The sequence below is a fragment of the Schistocerca gregaria genome, chromosome 4, assembly GCF_023897955.1.
Source record: "Schistocerca gregaria isolate iqSchGreg1 chromosome 4, iqSchGreg1.2, whole genome shotgun sequence".
In the NCBI taxonomy this organism is placed as follows: domain Eukaryota; kingdom Metazoa; phylum Arthropoda; class Insecta; order Orthoptera; family Acrididae; genus Schistocerca; species Schistocerca gregaria.
Genome location: NC_064923.1, coordinates 558,599,874 through 558,615,094, shown reverse-complemented (window position 1 = coordinate 558,615,094; position 15,221 = coordinate 558,599,874). Strand labels below are relative to the sequence as shown.

General features: G+C 42.8%; 1 protein-coding gene across 2 annotated transcripts in view; it reads left to right on the top strand.

Moving 5' to 3' along the window:
* Positions 1-14,878, top strand: part of LOC126267042 (beta-3 adrenergic receptor-like) — a 310,268-nt gene extending 295,390 nt beyond the window's left edge. The window contains exon 5 of one of the 2 annotated variants that reach the window (XM_049971853.1): positions 14,520-14,878. In XM_049971853.1, coding sequence (XP_049827810.1) covers positions 14,520-14,723 — 204 coding nt within the window. In that variant the 3' untranslated portion in view covers positions 14,724-14,878. The remainder of the gene's footprint in view (positions 1-14,519) is intronic. The other variant, XM_049971852.1, reaches the window with a different exon arrangement.
* The last annotated feature ends 343 nt before the right edge of the window (positions 14,879-15,221 follow it).

Here is a 15,221-nt window from a genome sequence, read left to right as displayed (position 1 = left end):
GCGAAAAGAGCACGTCCGAAGTCGGCGTGTTCAAGTTCAACACAAGCGCAGCCGTCACTGACTATCGTGACGATACAGCCGGTGCCTGGGCTACCGCAATTTGTTGTAATTTGCCTAGGCACAGAGCGCCTAGTAATAGGTTTATTCTTGTACCATGTTCCACTTGCAGTATGGTCAGGTAAAAATGTTTGTTGAGTGGGTGTCTATGACACGAAGTAGGAACTAGATTTTGAATTTCATTATAGTGTATGTTGTGAGTGGTGCACAAGGTTTCGTGTGATTCAAAGGAAACTGACAAATGTGCCATAAATCCGCGTAGCTACTGCCGAAGACATAATATCAGCTTTCACAAAACAGGTTTAATTAGTAAAAGAACAGAACTAGCTAATAGTGCAGCGCTTACGTAGTCAAATGGGAGATCATTCACAATCAGGGCCTAGTGAAGTTAAATCAATAGTCGGTACCTTCCCCTTCCGTGAATTGTGTAGCCGACAGTCTTATTTCCCTTTTTTCCTCGAAAAACATCGGAGCACGTCATTATTTTTATTCAGGACGTGTTATCCGCAGCCAGCTTGTGCAACTGATCTGAAAAAACATCATTGCAGATGGCCAAATTGCGCATGGCTGGTGAGGCTAAGACGTACATTAAGAACCATGAGGTTTTCAGTGAAATAACCACATTTACAGAGTTGGCACATGGCTTAAATCAACGGTACAGAAAACGAAATAGTGCTCGTTTCTTTCGAGAAAAGTAATTTGAGACAATTGCCAAATGAGACTGAAGCGTTTCTGGACAGGATATGCAAGTTGAATGCCCAAACGTGTGCGTTAGCTAGCAAACCGGACGCTGATGCTGCTTTATTGAGAAAGGCTGAGGACAGGGCGCTGAATGTGTTCCTAAGAGGTATTTCTCCGGAATTTTCTCACAGAGTGAGAATGGAAAATCCGCAAGATAGAGCAACAGTGCTGTAAGTAGCCAATTATCTGCAAGAGATAGGTAATGCTACTAAGTCTCAGAATATTCAGAAAATGTTGTGTCGAATACAGAATGTTATCACTGTAGAAGAAACGGTAATTTTAAATCACAGCGTCAGCAACCGCAATGTTTTAATTGTCAACGAATTAGTCGTAAGGCATAGGAGTGTGAGTCAAAGAAACAGGGCAGCTATAAGGCGAAAAAGAAATCGTTAAAAGACAACATAGATTAAAGTTCCATAGGGAACAGTTCCCATTAAATAGAAGTGCTTTCCAGTCGCATGCAGAGACTGTTTGTTGGAGGCTTCTGTGAAAGGGAAACAATGTGAATTTTTCGTAGATACAGGGGCACACATATCCGTTGTCAGTCTGGACCTCGTGGATGAGACCAGACTACAAGGGCCAAGGTATAGATTTCGCACATTAGGTGGCAATGCAGTTGATTGAATCGGGACAGCACGGCTCGAGCTTAAAATAGGAGACAAAAGCGTCCAAGAGCAAATGGAAGTGTGGCCAGCTAAGGGACTGTGATACCTAGATTAGATTTTCTCGTCAGGCATCGTGCTAGAATGAACTTCAGCCAACGGACAATTGAACTTGATCGTAATTTATCTCCGTCGGGTACAACAGCGGCAAATGTTTCTGTATCACGAGATGCACCTACTGAATAGGTGAGGTCTAATAAACTGTGTATAAGTGCATTAAAAGCTGTTTTGCATGACAGTATCAGCACGTGCAGTTATAGCCACTAACAAGTAATGACATTTTGGGTGAGCAATACTGTTTTGTACGTAGGTGTATAACGTCTACAAGGGATCTTAATGGTCAGTTTATAGCGCCAATAGGCTTCAATAATTTTGGGGGAGATGAAGTAAGTCTTCCAAAGGGATTACTGATAGCCACTTTAGAGATTCTCGAAGCGGGAGATATTGAGGATTCCAAGGTACAAGGTAGAACAGAGGAAGCCTTCGACATACGTGTGTTGTGACAAAAAGTTAAACACCTCCATAGCGAAGATTGCTCATTAATGGAATCAGTGTTAACACAGGACAACGATTTTCTTAATCCACAGTGAGTGTTACCTGCTACATCAATCACATAACATAGAACACCAAGAGACAATCATTCGTCACTATTCAGAAAACAGTAACGGCTGCCTAAGCATTTCCAGTCTTTAGTAGAGGAAGTAGTAGATCGGCAGTTGTAAGATGGGATTATAGAACATAGTGATAGTCCACAGTCAGCGAGTATCATGACTGCGGGTAAGAAATAACCAGTTGGAACAAACAAATTTCGGTTTTGTTGCGACTTAAGTAATAGCCATCATGAAATTGAGAAACACCCTGAAGATTGACACAAAACAGCATTTACCACGACTTCTGGTCACTAACAATATTATAGGATGCCTTTGGGCAGAAAAGCTCACCAGATACATTTCATCATTTATTATGCTGAGTCCTCAGAGGTTTAGAACCAAACAGTTGTATGGTATATCACGACGATATAGTTATGTTCGCAAAAATCGTGGAAGAGCGTGTTCAGTATTTGGAGATTGTCTTTGACAGGTTGGGATAGGCTCGACTTACGATTAACATTGATATATGTCACTGCGCACAATCACAAGTAAACTATCTGGGTCATAGAATTAGCCAAGATGGAGTACGACAGATCCACATCTTACATCAAAGTACATGACTTTCTCATCCCTCAGAAAGTTGTATAATTACTATCTTCTCTTCGGTTAGCTGACTGATATTGAAAATTTGTGAAGAAATTTGCTGAAGTAGCGCAACCGGTAACAAAGTTATTGGAGAAATATGTTACATTTAGCTGGACACAGTGGCGGCTGCTGTGTAAGAGCGTAAGAGTACGTGTACACCCTAACTTTCGTCACATTGTCGATTTATTGGTTATCTTTCTTTGAATGTTGCTAAACGTGACATAGATGCTACAATCTGAGACATATGGCACTTCAATCTACCACGCTACAGCTCCCCTAGACTTCATGAAACTTGATATCACAGTCGCCAGCACACCTTCAGTTGTGCACGTTTTAAGGAAATTTGGCACATGTGCAACTCGTGAGACCTAATTGCCTTACGGGCCAAATACATACGGATTTTATAAATAACGTGCATGGTTCACTATGTGCACAGCTAGCCCTTGCCCTTGCCATGTGATAGCACACTGCGGCAGACTTTTATCCCCTTTCGTTCGGCATAAATCCTTTTAGATGATAGCATACTCCACAGTTACACTAATTCGCTCACTAATAATAAAATTAAATCAAACATCAGTACATTTTAAAGTTGTACTGACCGTAAACCTTTGTGTGTTTCTTAGTGAGTTATGGAAGTTATAGATTTTATCAATTTGAGGTGGTGAGGATCACAAGGGCTTAATGTATATCACCATCGATTGTGAGACTCTAGCATTTGTTCATGCTTCTGAAGTCTGTCGATCTTACGGTGAGTCAGGTTTATCTGTGCTGTAGACCCACAATATATACATGAAAGTTGGCGAACAGGTTTATCACTGGTTCCTCTGACATTCACTTCAATGTGGGATCGACAGCAGTGTGCTTTAGGCCCTTATGGATCTTAATGTCTTATTGGTATTCTAATCAAGTGACTATGTTGTATATATTACTATTGAGTTTAATCATTTCCACAAACGGCAGTTTGTGTTTGGAGATGGTTGTTTACTATGCGGGAATCGGCTTTCGTGTGCAGTGTAAACATGAATTATGTTGAATCTATTTCTAATGCTAAGAGAAAGGCAAAACTGTGAGGACATGACGTGAGACGTGTTTCGGTAGCTCAATAGGTAGAGCATTTGCCCGCAAAAGGCAAACGTCCCCCGGGTTCGAATTTCGGTCTGGCACAGAGCTTTAATCTTCCAGGAAGTCTCATATCAGCGTAAAGTCCACTGCAGAGTGAAAAACTCATTCCGGGAACGTAATTACCAGGAGAAATTAGTAGCAAAGAAAATAGGGCCTCCGAGAGAAGATCCTTTGCTTGAGAGAGTGACGAAATAAAATAAATATGACTACAAGCAAACATTTAACAAGGAAGCGTGCAATTAGCACAGGTTGTGTGGGTACAGCGTAAGACAAATTCATGAGCTAATACATCTGTTAGGGATATTGTACACTCGTCCGAAATGCACGAAAACTCCCACTTCCACAAGAATGCTAACGGAGAGGTGCGAAAACATACATATTATTTGGTTACTGTCCGAATCTGTACTTGATTATGTAGAAAACAACAAAAACAATTATTTCTTGCCGGCCGGGGTGGCCGAGCGGTTCCAGGCGCTACAGTCTGGAACCGCGCGGCCGCTACGGTCGCAGGATCGAATCCTGCCTCGGGCATGGATGTGTGTGATGTCCTAATGCTAGTTAGGTTTAAGTAGTTCTAAGTCCTAGGGGACTGATGGCCCCAGAAGTTAAGTCCCATAGTGCTCAAAGCCATTTGAACCATTTTTGAAATTATTTATTTTGTAAGGAAAGTTATGCATCTTATTGTTATTATTATTATTATTATTTCTTTCCTTTCTCAGACGTTATGTCGAGGTAAAAATGTAAAGTGACGTGGACCTTGATCAAGCGTGACTTCCTTTTAACTGTACGGTATATGTTACATTGAATTTAGGAACTTTAGGGTAACTGTACATGTTTCAATAATTACAGATTTCAGTAGTTTTATGTATACGTTTGAATGTAGCTGTATTGCGTTGATATACTGGTGGATATTGTGTGGTGTGACTCCCGTAGTTGATAGTATAATTGGTATAATGTCAACTTTATCCTGATGCTACATGTCCTTGACTTCCTCAGCCAGTTGGATGTATTTTTCAATGTTTTCTCCTGTTACCTTTTGTATATTTGTTGTATAGGGTATGGATGTTTCGATTAGTTGTGTTAATTTCTTCTTTTTGTTGGTGAGTATGCTGTCAAGTTTGTTATGCAGTGTTGTTTTATCTGTTATAATGGTTCTGTTCCAGTGTAATTTGTATTCATCATTCTCCTGTACATTTTGTGGTTCATACTTGCATGAGGGCACGTGTTGTTGTATTAGTTGATGTTGTATGGCAAGTTGTTGATGTATTATTTTTATTACATTGTCATGTCTTTTGGTGTATTCTGTATTTGCTAGTATTGTACATCTGCTTGTGATGTGATCTACTGTTTCTATTTGTTGTTTGCAAAGTCTGCAGTTATCTGTTATCGTATTGGGATCTTTAATAATATGCTTGCTGTAATAACTGGTGTTTATTGTTTGATCCTGTATTGCAATCATGAATCCTTCCGTTCACTGTATATATTGCCTTTTCTTAACCATGTGTTTGATGCGTCTTGAACAATGTGTGGCTGTGTTAGATGGTACTGGTGCTTGCCATGTAGTGTTATTATTATTATTATTATTATTATTATTATTACTGTTGTTATCATTATTGGGGGTCGCTTTAGTTGTATAAACTTATAGAGAAGCATAACTGTTATACAGCAGATGCTATTAATTTCACTCTCCCAGACTTATCTGAATCTAGAAATTTGTGAACACCCAGAATGTATGATCAAAATATCCACGGGTGTATTGCCGGTCTATAGTGTCCAACGGGCCAAATATTTCGGCGATCAAACATGTCGCCATCATCAGGTGAACTGACGGACTGAGCTCCTATGAACGTGCCGGCACGGAGATCCGTACGCTATGGCTGCTCAGTTCCCTCTGAGCAGCCATAGCGTACGGATCTCCGTGCCGGCACGTTCACATGAGCTCAGGCCGTCAGTTCACCTGATGATGGCGACATGTTTGATCGCCGAAATATTGTGCCCGTTGGACACTATAGACCGGCATTACACCCGTGGATATTTTGATTATCAAATACGCCGGGAGAAACTCAAGAATCACACCTATAATGTATGCTCACTAGCTGTCACTGCACATGAGTGTCAGACAGCATTTACTAATTTAATGGATATATTAACTTCAGACCCAGTTTTCATTTTTCCAGATTTCACAAAAGAATTCATATTATAATATGATGCAAGGGGTACAGCTTTGGGAGGGGTTTTAGGGTAAATTATTCATGGGAAAAACCTCTGGTGGCATACACATCTCGGCGGCTTAATAAGGCTGAACAAAATTATTCTACCACTGAAAAGGAGATGTTAGCACTAATATACAATTTTCATTATTTTAGATGTTATCTATATGGATGTAAATTCACAATGATTACTGATTACACAGCTTCAAAATAGCTACTAGGGCTCAAAGATGTTTCTGGCCGTCCTTCAGTTCGTGAATTTCAATAACATGTGAATCCCAAGGCAGGTGTTAAACACACAAATGCAGACACACGTAGTGGGAAAATTGGGGTATTGCAAGTCTGGGTTTGATCTAAAAGATCTAAAGAAATAACAAGCAAATGATAAAGAATATAAGGTGTATTGCAAACAGCCACAGTTTTCACACAAGATGGGATTCCTCGTAGTTAACCACGTGGGCACAATATGTTGCAGTTCCAGCAGGTTTGCGTACGGAAATACTACGGCAAGCACATAATGATTTTTATCGGGCCACGGGGCTAAGGAAGGACCATGTTGAAAAATAGCAGAAAGGTTCTCGTGGAGAACAAGGTGCGCTGATGTTCAACAATACGTCAGGAACTGTAGTCCGTATGCACAACATGCAGATTTATGCAATCAAAAGATACAATTATAAGGACTACCAGAGTCTGGCTGTCCATTCAGGATATAAGAGTAGGGGGCCATTTCACAGGAGTCAGTTGGGTAACAAGTATGTGTTACAAATTATCGATCACTTCTCAAGGTATCTGGTAATGGTAGCAATAACATATCATAATGCGAGGCCAGTAGCTTACATTACGGCAAACCTTTGGATGCTTGAGTTTGGACTGTCACAAATGATTATTTTGTAATAAGGAACAAATCTGATGTCCAACTGTCACTTACGGAAAGTTAAGAAATTACGTTTGATGTGGTTGAACCAAAGCTGAGAAAAGAAGGTAAAGACGTTCAGGTATTCGCAAAACCTATACAAGAAGTCTGGTAAAAGTTAATATTGGCTAAACCAAAAGCGCTACAACCTGAAGAGCATGTTGGTTTAACTGAGAGGAATTTACCACCGTATCGGATATGTCAATGGGTATTACTTGCGATCCTCACACACACACACAAAATAGTATTTGACGAATTTTCTGGATACTTACCAGGTGTTCGAGGTAAAGCAAAGTTAAAATTACCAGGACGAACTTCAGTAACCGATATCAGTAGAATTAAACCTTTTGAAGGGGCCTTACATTCCTTCCCTTAAGTACCAGCGGAGATGCCACATACTAGACTTGAGAGGAAAAATAAATACCGCAGAATAGGATATATCGGTTGAGACCAAGGAATACATAGTTGTGGATGTAGAGATACATAAGCAATAGTTTGATTTTTCCTTTATTTTCGTTGAGTCATGTTGTGTACGTAGGAATGTAGGTATTTTTGTTGCATTCCCATTTTTTATGAGGAAGTAGGAACTACATATAAATTATCTCCCCTAGGAGATGGCGAGAATGGCGTTTCTATGGAGTATAGTGAGTGTTATGATCTTGCTCATTATTGGAGTACAAGTAATTGTCTACTAGCTTTTAGAAATCAGACTTTTGTTCGCGCAGCAGCCGGATGTAGTCCTCACGAATCTTTGCGACTGACGTGAGATTCGAAATGTGGGAGGTGAGGAACAAAGTGAGAAGGTCTCAAGATACCTTCTTGGAAGTGCTAAAGGAAGCGAAACTGGGCAGTATGATAGGGGGCATACGAAATGAATATTATGAGAAGTTCTCCCATGATAAGATGAGACAACTTTTGCAGCAGGTGATAGGTACGTTTCCATATTCTCCTGTGCAGAGGAAGAGGGAACGGCTGAATTCTGGCGGTAAACTACTAAAAACAGTGTTTCTCACAGCACATAGTGACAAGTTTGAATAGCACAATAGAGCAAGTGCAAGAAGTAGCGAGACGTACAGAAACAGTAGTATACTGGCACACGCTGAATATTACGGGTATAGAGCAAGGATTGTTAAACATAACTAAAACAATACATAAAATAACAATGGAATGACAGCAATATGCTAATAATACAATGGTTACCGTTAGACACGCGGTTTGAGGCGTCTTGTCCCGCCGGCGGTTCGAGTTCTCCCTCGGGAGCGCGTGTGTGTGTTGTTCTTAGCATAAGTTAGTTTAAAATAATTTAAGTTGTGTCTAAGTCTAGGGACCGATGACCTAAGCACTTTGGTCCCTTAGGATTTCAAGCACATTTGAACATTTGAGTTACCGTTAATATGGATTTAGGTATAATACAGAATTATCTAAAGAAATTCAACAGCAAAGTTGGCATAGCTTGGCTAATGAGGGAATTAGCAAACAGAGTAAATGATCCTAGAATAGTGCTAAAAGAATTCAAGAAGCTCTCCACCATGTTACATATAATCTATTAAGCACTTTCAGTCTAATACCGGAATAATTTTTGCAAGCGAACAAAGAATTTCCCGCAGGTTTGCAGCATATTATTAGCATAAATAAAAGCACTTTAGCATTTTATTATCATGTTTCCATAGTTAATGTTTACTCTGACAAAGCACACACACACACACACACACAGACACACACACACACACACACACACACACACACACACACACACACACACACACATACACGCACACTTTACCGTAACTGACTTTAAGTCACAGTTTGAGTATTATACGATTCACGCATATCCAGTTGGATAGAAAGTTATTAACAGATGGATTAAATTTTCGCTCAATGAAGTACACTCCTGGAAATTGAAATAAGAACACCGTGAATTCATTGTCCCAGTAAGGGGAAACTTTATTGACACATTCCTGGGGTCAGATACATCACATGATCAAACTGACAGAACCACAGGCACATAGACACAGGCAACAGAGCATGCACAATGTCGGCACTAGTACAGTGTATATCCACCTTTCGCAGCAATGCAGGCTGCTATTCTCCCATGGAGACGATCGTAGAGATGCTGGATATAGTCCTGTGGAACGGCTTGCCATGCCATTTCCACCTGGCGCCTCAGTTGGACCAGCGTTCGTGCTGGACGTGCAGACCGCGTGGTACGACGCTTTATCCAGTCCCAAACGTGCTCAATGGTGGACAGATCCGGAGATCTTGCTGGCCAGGGTAGTTGACTTACACCTTCTAGAGCACGTTGGGTGGCACGGGATACATGCGGACGTGCATTGTCCTGTTGGAACAGCAAGTTCCCTTGCCGGTCTAGGAATGGTAGAACGATGGGTTCGATGACCGTTTGGATGTAACGTGCACTATTCAGTGTCCCCTCGACGATCACCAGAGGTGTACGGCCAGTGTAGGAGATCGCTCCCCACACCAGGATGCCGGGTGTTGGCCCTGTGTGCCACTGTCGTATGCAGTCCTCATTATGGCGCTCACCTGCACGGCGCGAAACACGCATACGACCAACATTGGCACCGAGGCAGAAGCGACTCTCATCGCTGAAGACGACACGTCTCCAATCGTCCCTCCATTCACGCCTGTCGCGACACGACTGGTGGCGGGCTGCACGATGTTGGGGCGTGAGGGGTAGGCGGCCTAACGGTGTGCGGGACCGTAGCCCAGCTTCATGGAGACGGTTGCGAATGGTCCTCGCGGTACCCCAGGAGCAACAGTGCCCCTAATTTGCTGGGAAGTGGCGGTGCGGTCTCCTACGGCACTGCGTAGGATCCTACGGTCTTGGCGTGCATCCGTGCGTCGCTGCGGTCCGGTCCCAGGTCGACGGGCACGTGCACCTTTCGCCGACCACTGGCGACAACATCGATGTACTGTGACCTCATGCCCCACGTTTTGAGCAATTCGGCGATACGTCCACCCGGCCTCCCGCATGCCCACTATACGCCCTCGCTCCAAGTCCGTCAACTGCACATACGGTTCACGTCCACGCTGTCGCGGCATGCTACCAGTGTTAAAGACTGCGATGCATCTCCGTATGCCACGGCAAACTGGCTGACACTGACGGCTGCGGTGCACAAATGCTGCGTAGCTAGCGCCATTCGACGGCCAACACCGCGGTTCCTGGTGTGTCCGCTGTGCCGTGCGTGTGATCATTGCTTGTACAGCCCTCTCGCAGTGTCCGGAGCAAGTACGGTGGGTCTGACACACCGGTGTCAATGTGTTCATTTTTCCATTTCCAGGAGTGTATTACTTGTATCCGAACAACGAGAAACGCAAATTGTTAAATCAGTAGAAGATCTTGGTAAGTGCATTAATGTAATTATTACTATTTATCCTGCACGAGTAGTTCAAACGGATAACCAATCGTGTCAACTACAAATTTTCTTTGCAAAAATGAATGCACCAGAGTGCCACAAGGAAGCTGCAGACAAATTTTCAGTGAGTTTTAAACCATCGGATTTATTCTGTACACAAGACACAAACGGTAATAGTGAACTGTTTTAAACCAAGCCTTTTACAAGAATTATAAGAGTTAAGTTACAGATTAGCGGTATATTAGACACCGGAAGTGAATGTGATACAGCGGGAGTAGGTTTTCGTCTAACCAACGACCTTGCCGCAGTGGTGACACCGGTTCACGCCAGATCACCGAAGTTAATCGCTGTCGGGATGGACTAACATTTGGATGGGCGACCATCCGGTTTGCCGAGCGCTGTTGGCAGGCGGGGTGCACACGGCCCTTGTGAGGCAAACTGAGGTGCTACGTGATTTAGAACGGCTCCGGTCTTGTAAACTGACATACGCCCGGGAGAGCGGTGTGCTGACCACATGCCCCTCCATATCCGCATCCAGTGACACCTGTGAGCTGAGGATGACACGGCGGCCGGTCGGTACCGTTGGGCTTTCCAAGGTCTGTTCGGACAGAGTTTAGTTTTAGCCTTCCAGCTACCAACGATCAATATGGGTACTACCATAATTACTAGTGTACTAGTGTATCGCGCGGATAGCCCCTTTAGCATTTTACCTGTTGAGATTATTTCCTTTCTAAATTAAGCAGCAAATGCTACGATACTACAGAGCACAGACAAAACATTGAACATTGATGCAGAAAAGAGACTAACTGCTCTCTATCAAATGTTAAGACCAGTTTAGGAATGTCACTAAGGACGAAAGCGGAACACAATTACCATCTGTATAGCCACTATTAGTGTAATCACAGTACTGCATTTTAGCTTTTCCCAAGGAGTAAGATAACGAGAGCAGAGTTAAAGCTCACACACGAATGGGTTGTACCAGAAAGAAAAAAAAAATTATTAACATAAATTACGCTGATAAAGAATTTTGTGAAGTGAAGAAGGATTACTATAGTGAAGGTTAAGATTCTTTTTCCTAAAAATTCAGGCGAAATTCTTTTTAGAAAAGAAGGGTACGTTGCATGGAAGCTCGGTTTAGAGCAGTAAAATGGGCAAAATTTTCAAAGTCCCACACCGATGCTATGTCACTGCATTATGGCAATGGTGACACAACGCTGGCGCAATGAAAACATTTCGCCTTCGAGACTGGGTCACGGCAAAACGCAGTACCGGTGTTTCTGGCCAAGCAGCAGACTTCAGCAAAATGTAGTGGTTCAGAGAAGCCAAACACGGTCAGGTTACCCTTGTTATGTGACGAATGAGATGCCAAGGTAGACGCAACAAACGCTACGAAAAGATTTTGCGAACCAGTTATGTAATGCAACAAACTCGTTAAGCAAGTACAGCGAGAGTAAAACTTCTGATACCTTCGTAATAAAAAGGCCTATGCAGTCATGACGAATAATGTCGGGTAAACAATAGCCATTACTTCGCTTTGTAAATACTCCAGCAATTTATCTCGTACGGCAGTCGATCAGATGGATCAGTGCCATACATCACGTTCATACTCGATTCCCTGATTGTAGTGAGGTGCCTCCTAGCACAAGCCAGTTGTAGGCATTCTGCACGCTACACAGAAGAGCAGCTGCTACTGGTCGAGGTAGCTTCCTCGCCATAATCACATCCACAGTCTGCCTCTGTCGCAGATCGGAGGACCTGGAGATCTTTTCTTCCTACCAGGATGAGGATACCAACGTTTGTGACATTCCGGCGGACTCGGTAGGGCCCAATTGGACGGCAGGCCAATATAGTTGAACTTCATGGCTACACGGCAGCCATCAACGCGTTATTACGGATGACAAAGGAGGTTGGTGAGCGGGAGGGGACAGGCTATTCCTCAGCAGGCATTGAGAGACGTTGCCAACCACGAGTAAGGACGCTACGTGTATTTTTATGGAAACATATAACTAATTCTGAATCTTCTTTCACTGCGCCTACCAGGGACCTCAGGTCACTGCCACTATTCCGAGGAAAACTGGCAAGGAGCAAATCGGGAAAGTGCCTCCTGACACAGAAACAACTCTACTTACGCCCTACCCAAAGTCGCCTCTAGCAATATTGTGTGCCCCAGGTCACATAACAAGTGCACTTAAATGAAACACATGGTGACGAGCTGTATGTGTCATGCCCAGAGACTAATAAATTCAAGAAAAAAATATATACATAAAGTGCTTCATTTTCCCGTCGGTGCACTCTACGCCTTGTACCATTTGGAAAGAGGAAGAATCACGACTCATCGGACCATACTCATCGTCTATGGTCGACTGCTCTCAAGTTTCTGTGTTCTTTACTCCAACAAAGACGTGCAGCTTCACTTCAGTTGTGAGCAATGGCCTTTCGCTGTGTACCCGACGCCAAATGGCCACGCACTACACCACTCTCCTTAGATACACACAACAATAAAAAAAATACTGAACCGACGCACTACGAAGGACTTTTGCAAAACTGTTAACTTTGGCGGCCGATGGGCGAATATTTAACACTGCAGCGCAATTTCACCTCAGCAGACAAGAATAGAAAACAGGAGACATGTAAATACCAAGGCATAAACTCTTTGTCAATTTCTTCCACATAATCAGTTGCAGAGCAACTGTGCCCGAGAGACAAATGTAAGCATTTGAGTGTGTAGCCAACTGAGATAATCGGCTCACAGAAAGGGAACTCAGTCATGGTGCCCTTGCGTCTACTGCCATTGACCTCTGTACACCAACAAGACCGGCCTGGAATCTCATTGACAGGAGTAGAATCGTCTTCAGTAATGAGACTCTCTTAAATTGAGCCTTGACGACCAGCGAAGACGTGTCTGTGACCACCCAGACAGATTGACAACCGCTGTACGGCCCAACAACCATGAGTGATGCTATGGTGTGCCATTTCATTTCAAAGCATCACTCCTTGGTTGTCATCCGCGGCACACTTACGACACAGCTGATTGTTGGCAATATTCCATTCCCCGGTTTCTTGCCCTTCAAGACAAGGCATTCTGAGCTTACATTTAAGCAACATACTGCCCGTCCACACACGGCGGTAGTTTCTAGTGGTTGTCTTCGTGCTTCCCAACCACTAGCTTCCCTTGCAAGATTGCCTGATTTCTCTCCAATTTCGAACGGTTGGAGCAGTATGGGCAAGGTCAGCTCGTTATTTTGACGATGTAACGCGCCAGTTGGACTTAATTTGGCACGAAATTCCTTTGGAGGACATCCCACAACTCTGTCAATCAATTTCAAGTCGAATAACTACCTGCATAGGGGCCAGAGGTGGACCAATGCGTTATTGACTTTTTTAGTTTGTGAAGCTCTTTCTCTAGAATAAATAATCCAGTTTTTCTGAAACTGTAATTGTTTGTCTGTCTGTACATGTACATTACATCTTCTGATTTCCGTCCCATTTGGATAGTTTCTGCATGGTGCGTCTGTTTCTCCTTTTTCTTCGTAGGGTGTATTCCCTCGTAAGGTGGATGAGAAGGCCTACATTAACTGTCTGCAGTTATTCCTCTCGGGTTTGAAAATGACTATAATTTGTAAGGCATCGTATTCATCTCCTGCCCTTGTCGCTGAAGATCCATTTATTACACTCTTACACTGTGTTAGATGGCTGCGTGAGGTACAACAATCCTTATAGGCACGATGGACAGCCCGCGTTGATATACCAGCAAACCAGGAAATACAATTTTTACGGTTTGGTCATGGACTCTTTCAAACACGACAGCTTCTTTTTGTCGTTTTGTAACGTCTTAACATCGACCCATCTTAATCGTGCCGATCCCTCACAGCCGACTGGCACGTACACACCACTTCACTCCCACGGCATGCGTCAGCAATGGGATGTCAGTTTACCGCCTGATACAAGTTCCAATTACTTTATGGCACTCCAAAGCGACAAGAGATTACTATTTTGTCCGGTGTCATTAGCTGCACTGCAATAAAGATGTTTACTATTTTGTAGAGCGTAAGATTTTATGCATTATAGTTAAATTCAAACTGCTGAAAGTTAAAATGCCACTGCATATTTTTGTTTACTGGCAGTTACATTATTTCATAGAATCGATCTGTTATCATCGTGTTTCCCAGTGTTTTTAACACGTTTCTTCGCCGCCTTACTTTTAGGTGAGGTGCAAGGCGGCAACATGCTTCATCCCAGAGGACTGCTCACTTGCTCTGCAGCAACGAAGCTTGGTGTCGCAGTGCACATCTGGTTGGATCCGCCTTCCTCGCTCGCCAAGCAACGAAGATCCGCATACGAAGCGTCCCAGTGAATCATCGCGTTGCACACACTCCATCGAAAATCACTGTGGCTTCAACGGGTACTAGGATTCAAGTGACAAAGTGACTGCGAAGAAATGGATAGGTACTATTATGTATATGGATACTGTCCAATAAAAATTGGCAGCTCCTCATTAACGTACAAGAATTTGTAGTCTCACTAAAAGAATGGAGTAAACTAATAAAGTATCTTTTTATTTGTACTTACTGCTCTCTCGCTATCTCTCTCTCTTTATTTGACACAAAAAGCCTTAAAAACTAGAAGTATAATGCTCTTGTACAAGTTATTTCATATTATTCGTCAGACCTATGACCTTGCTTTAACAGACATTCCTGGACGGCCCTTCAGTTGGATGTCACAGTATATGTAAAGAACTATAGTTACCGGAGAGTCTTTAAGAACTACTACTTTCCTTTTAAGATTTGAACTCGAAGTATTTTTATTACTACTCATATAATTATCAATTAAATTGCCTGAGAACTTTTGAAACAGTTTGAATATGTTTTAAGTGTTTGATTTGGTGACATATCATTGATAGTTACAAT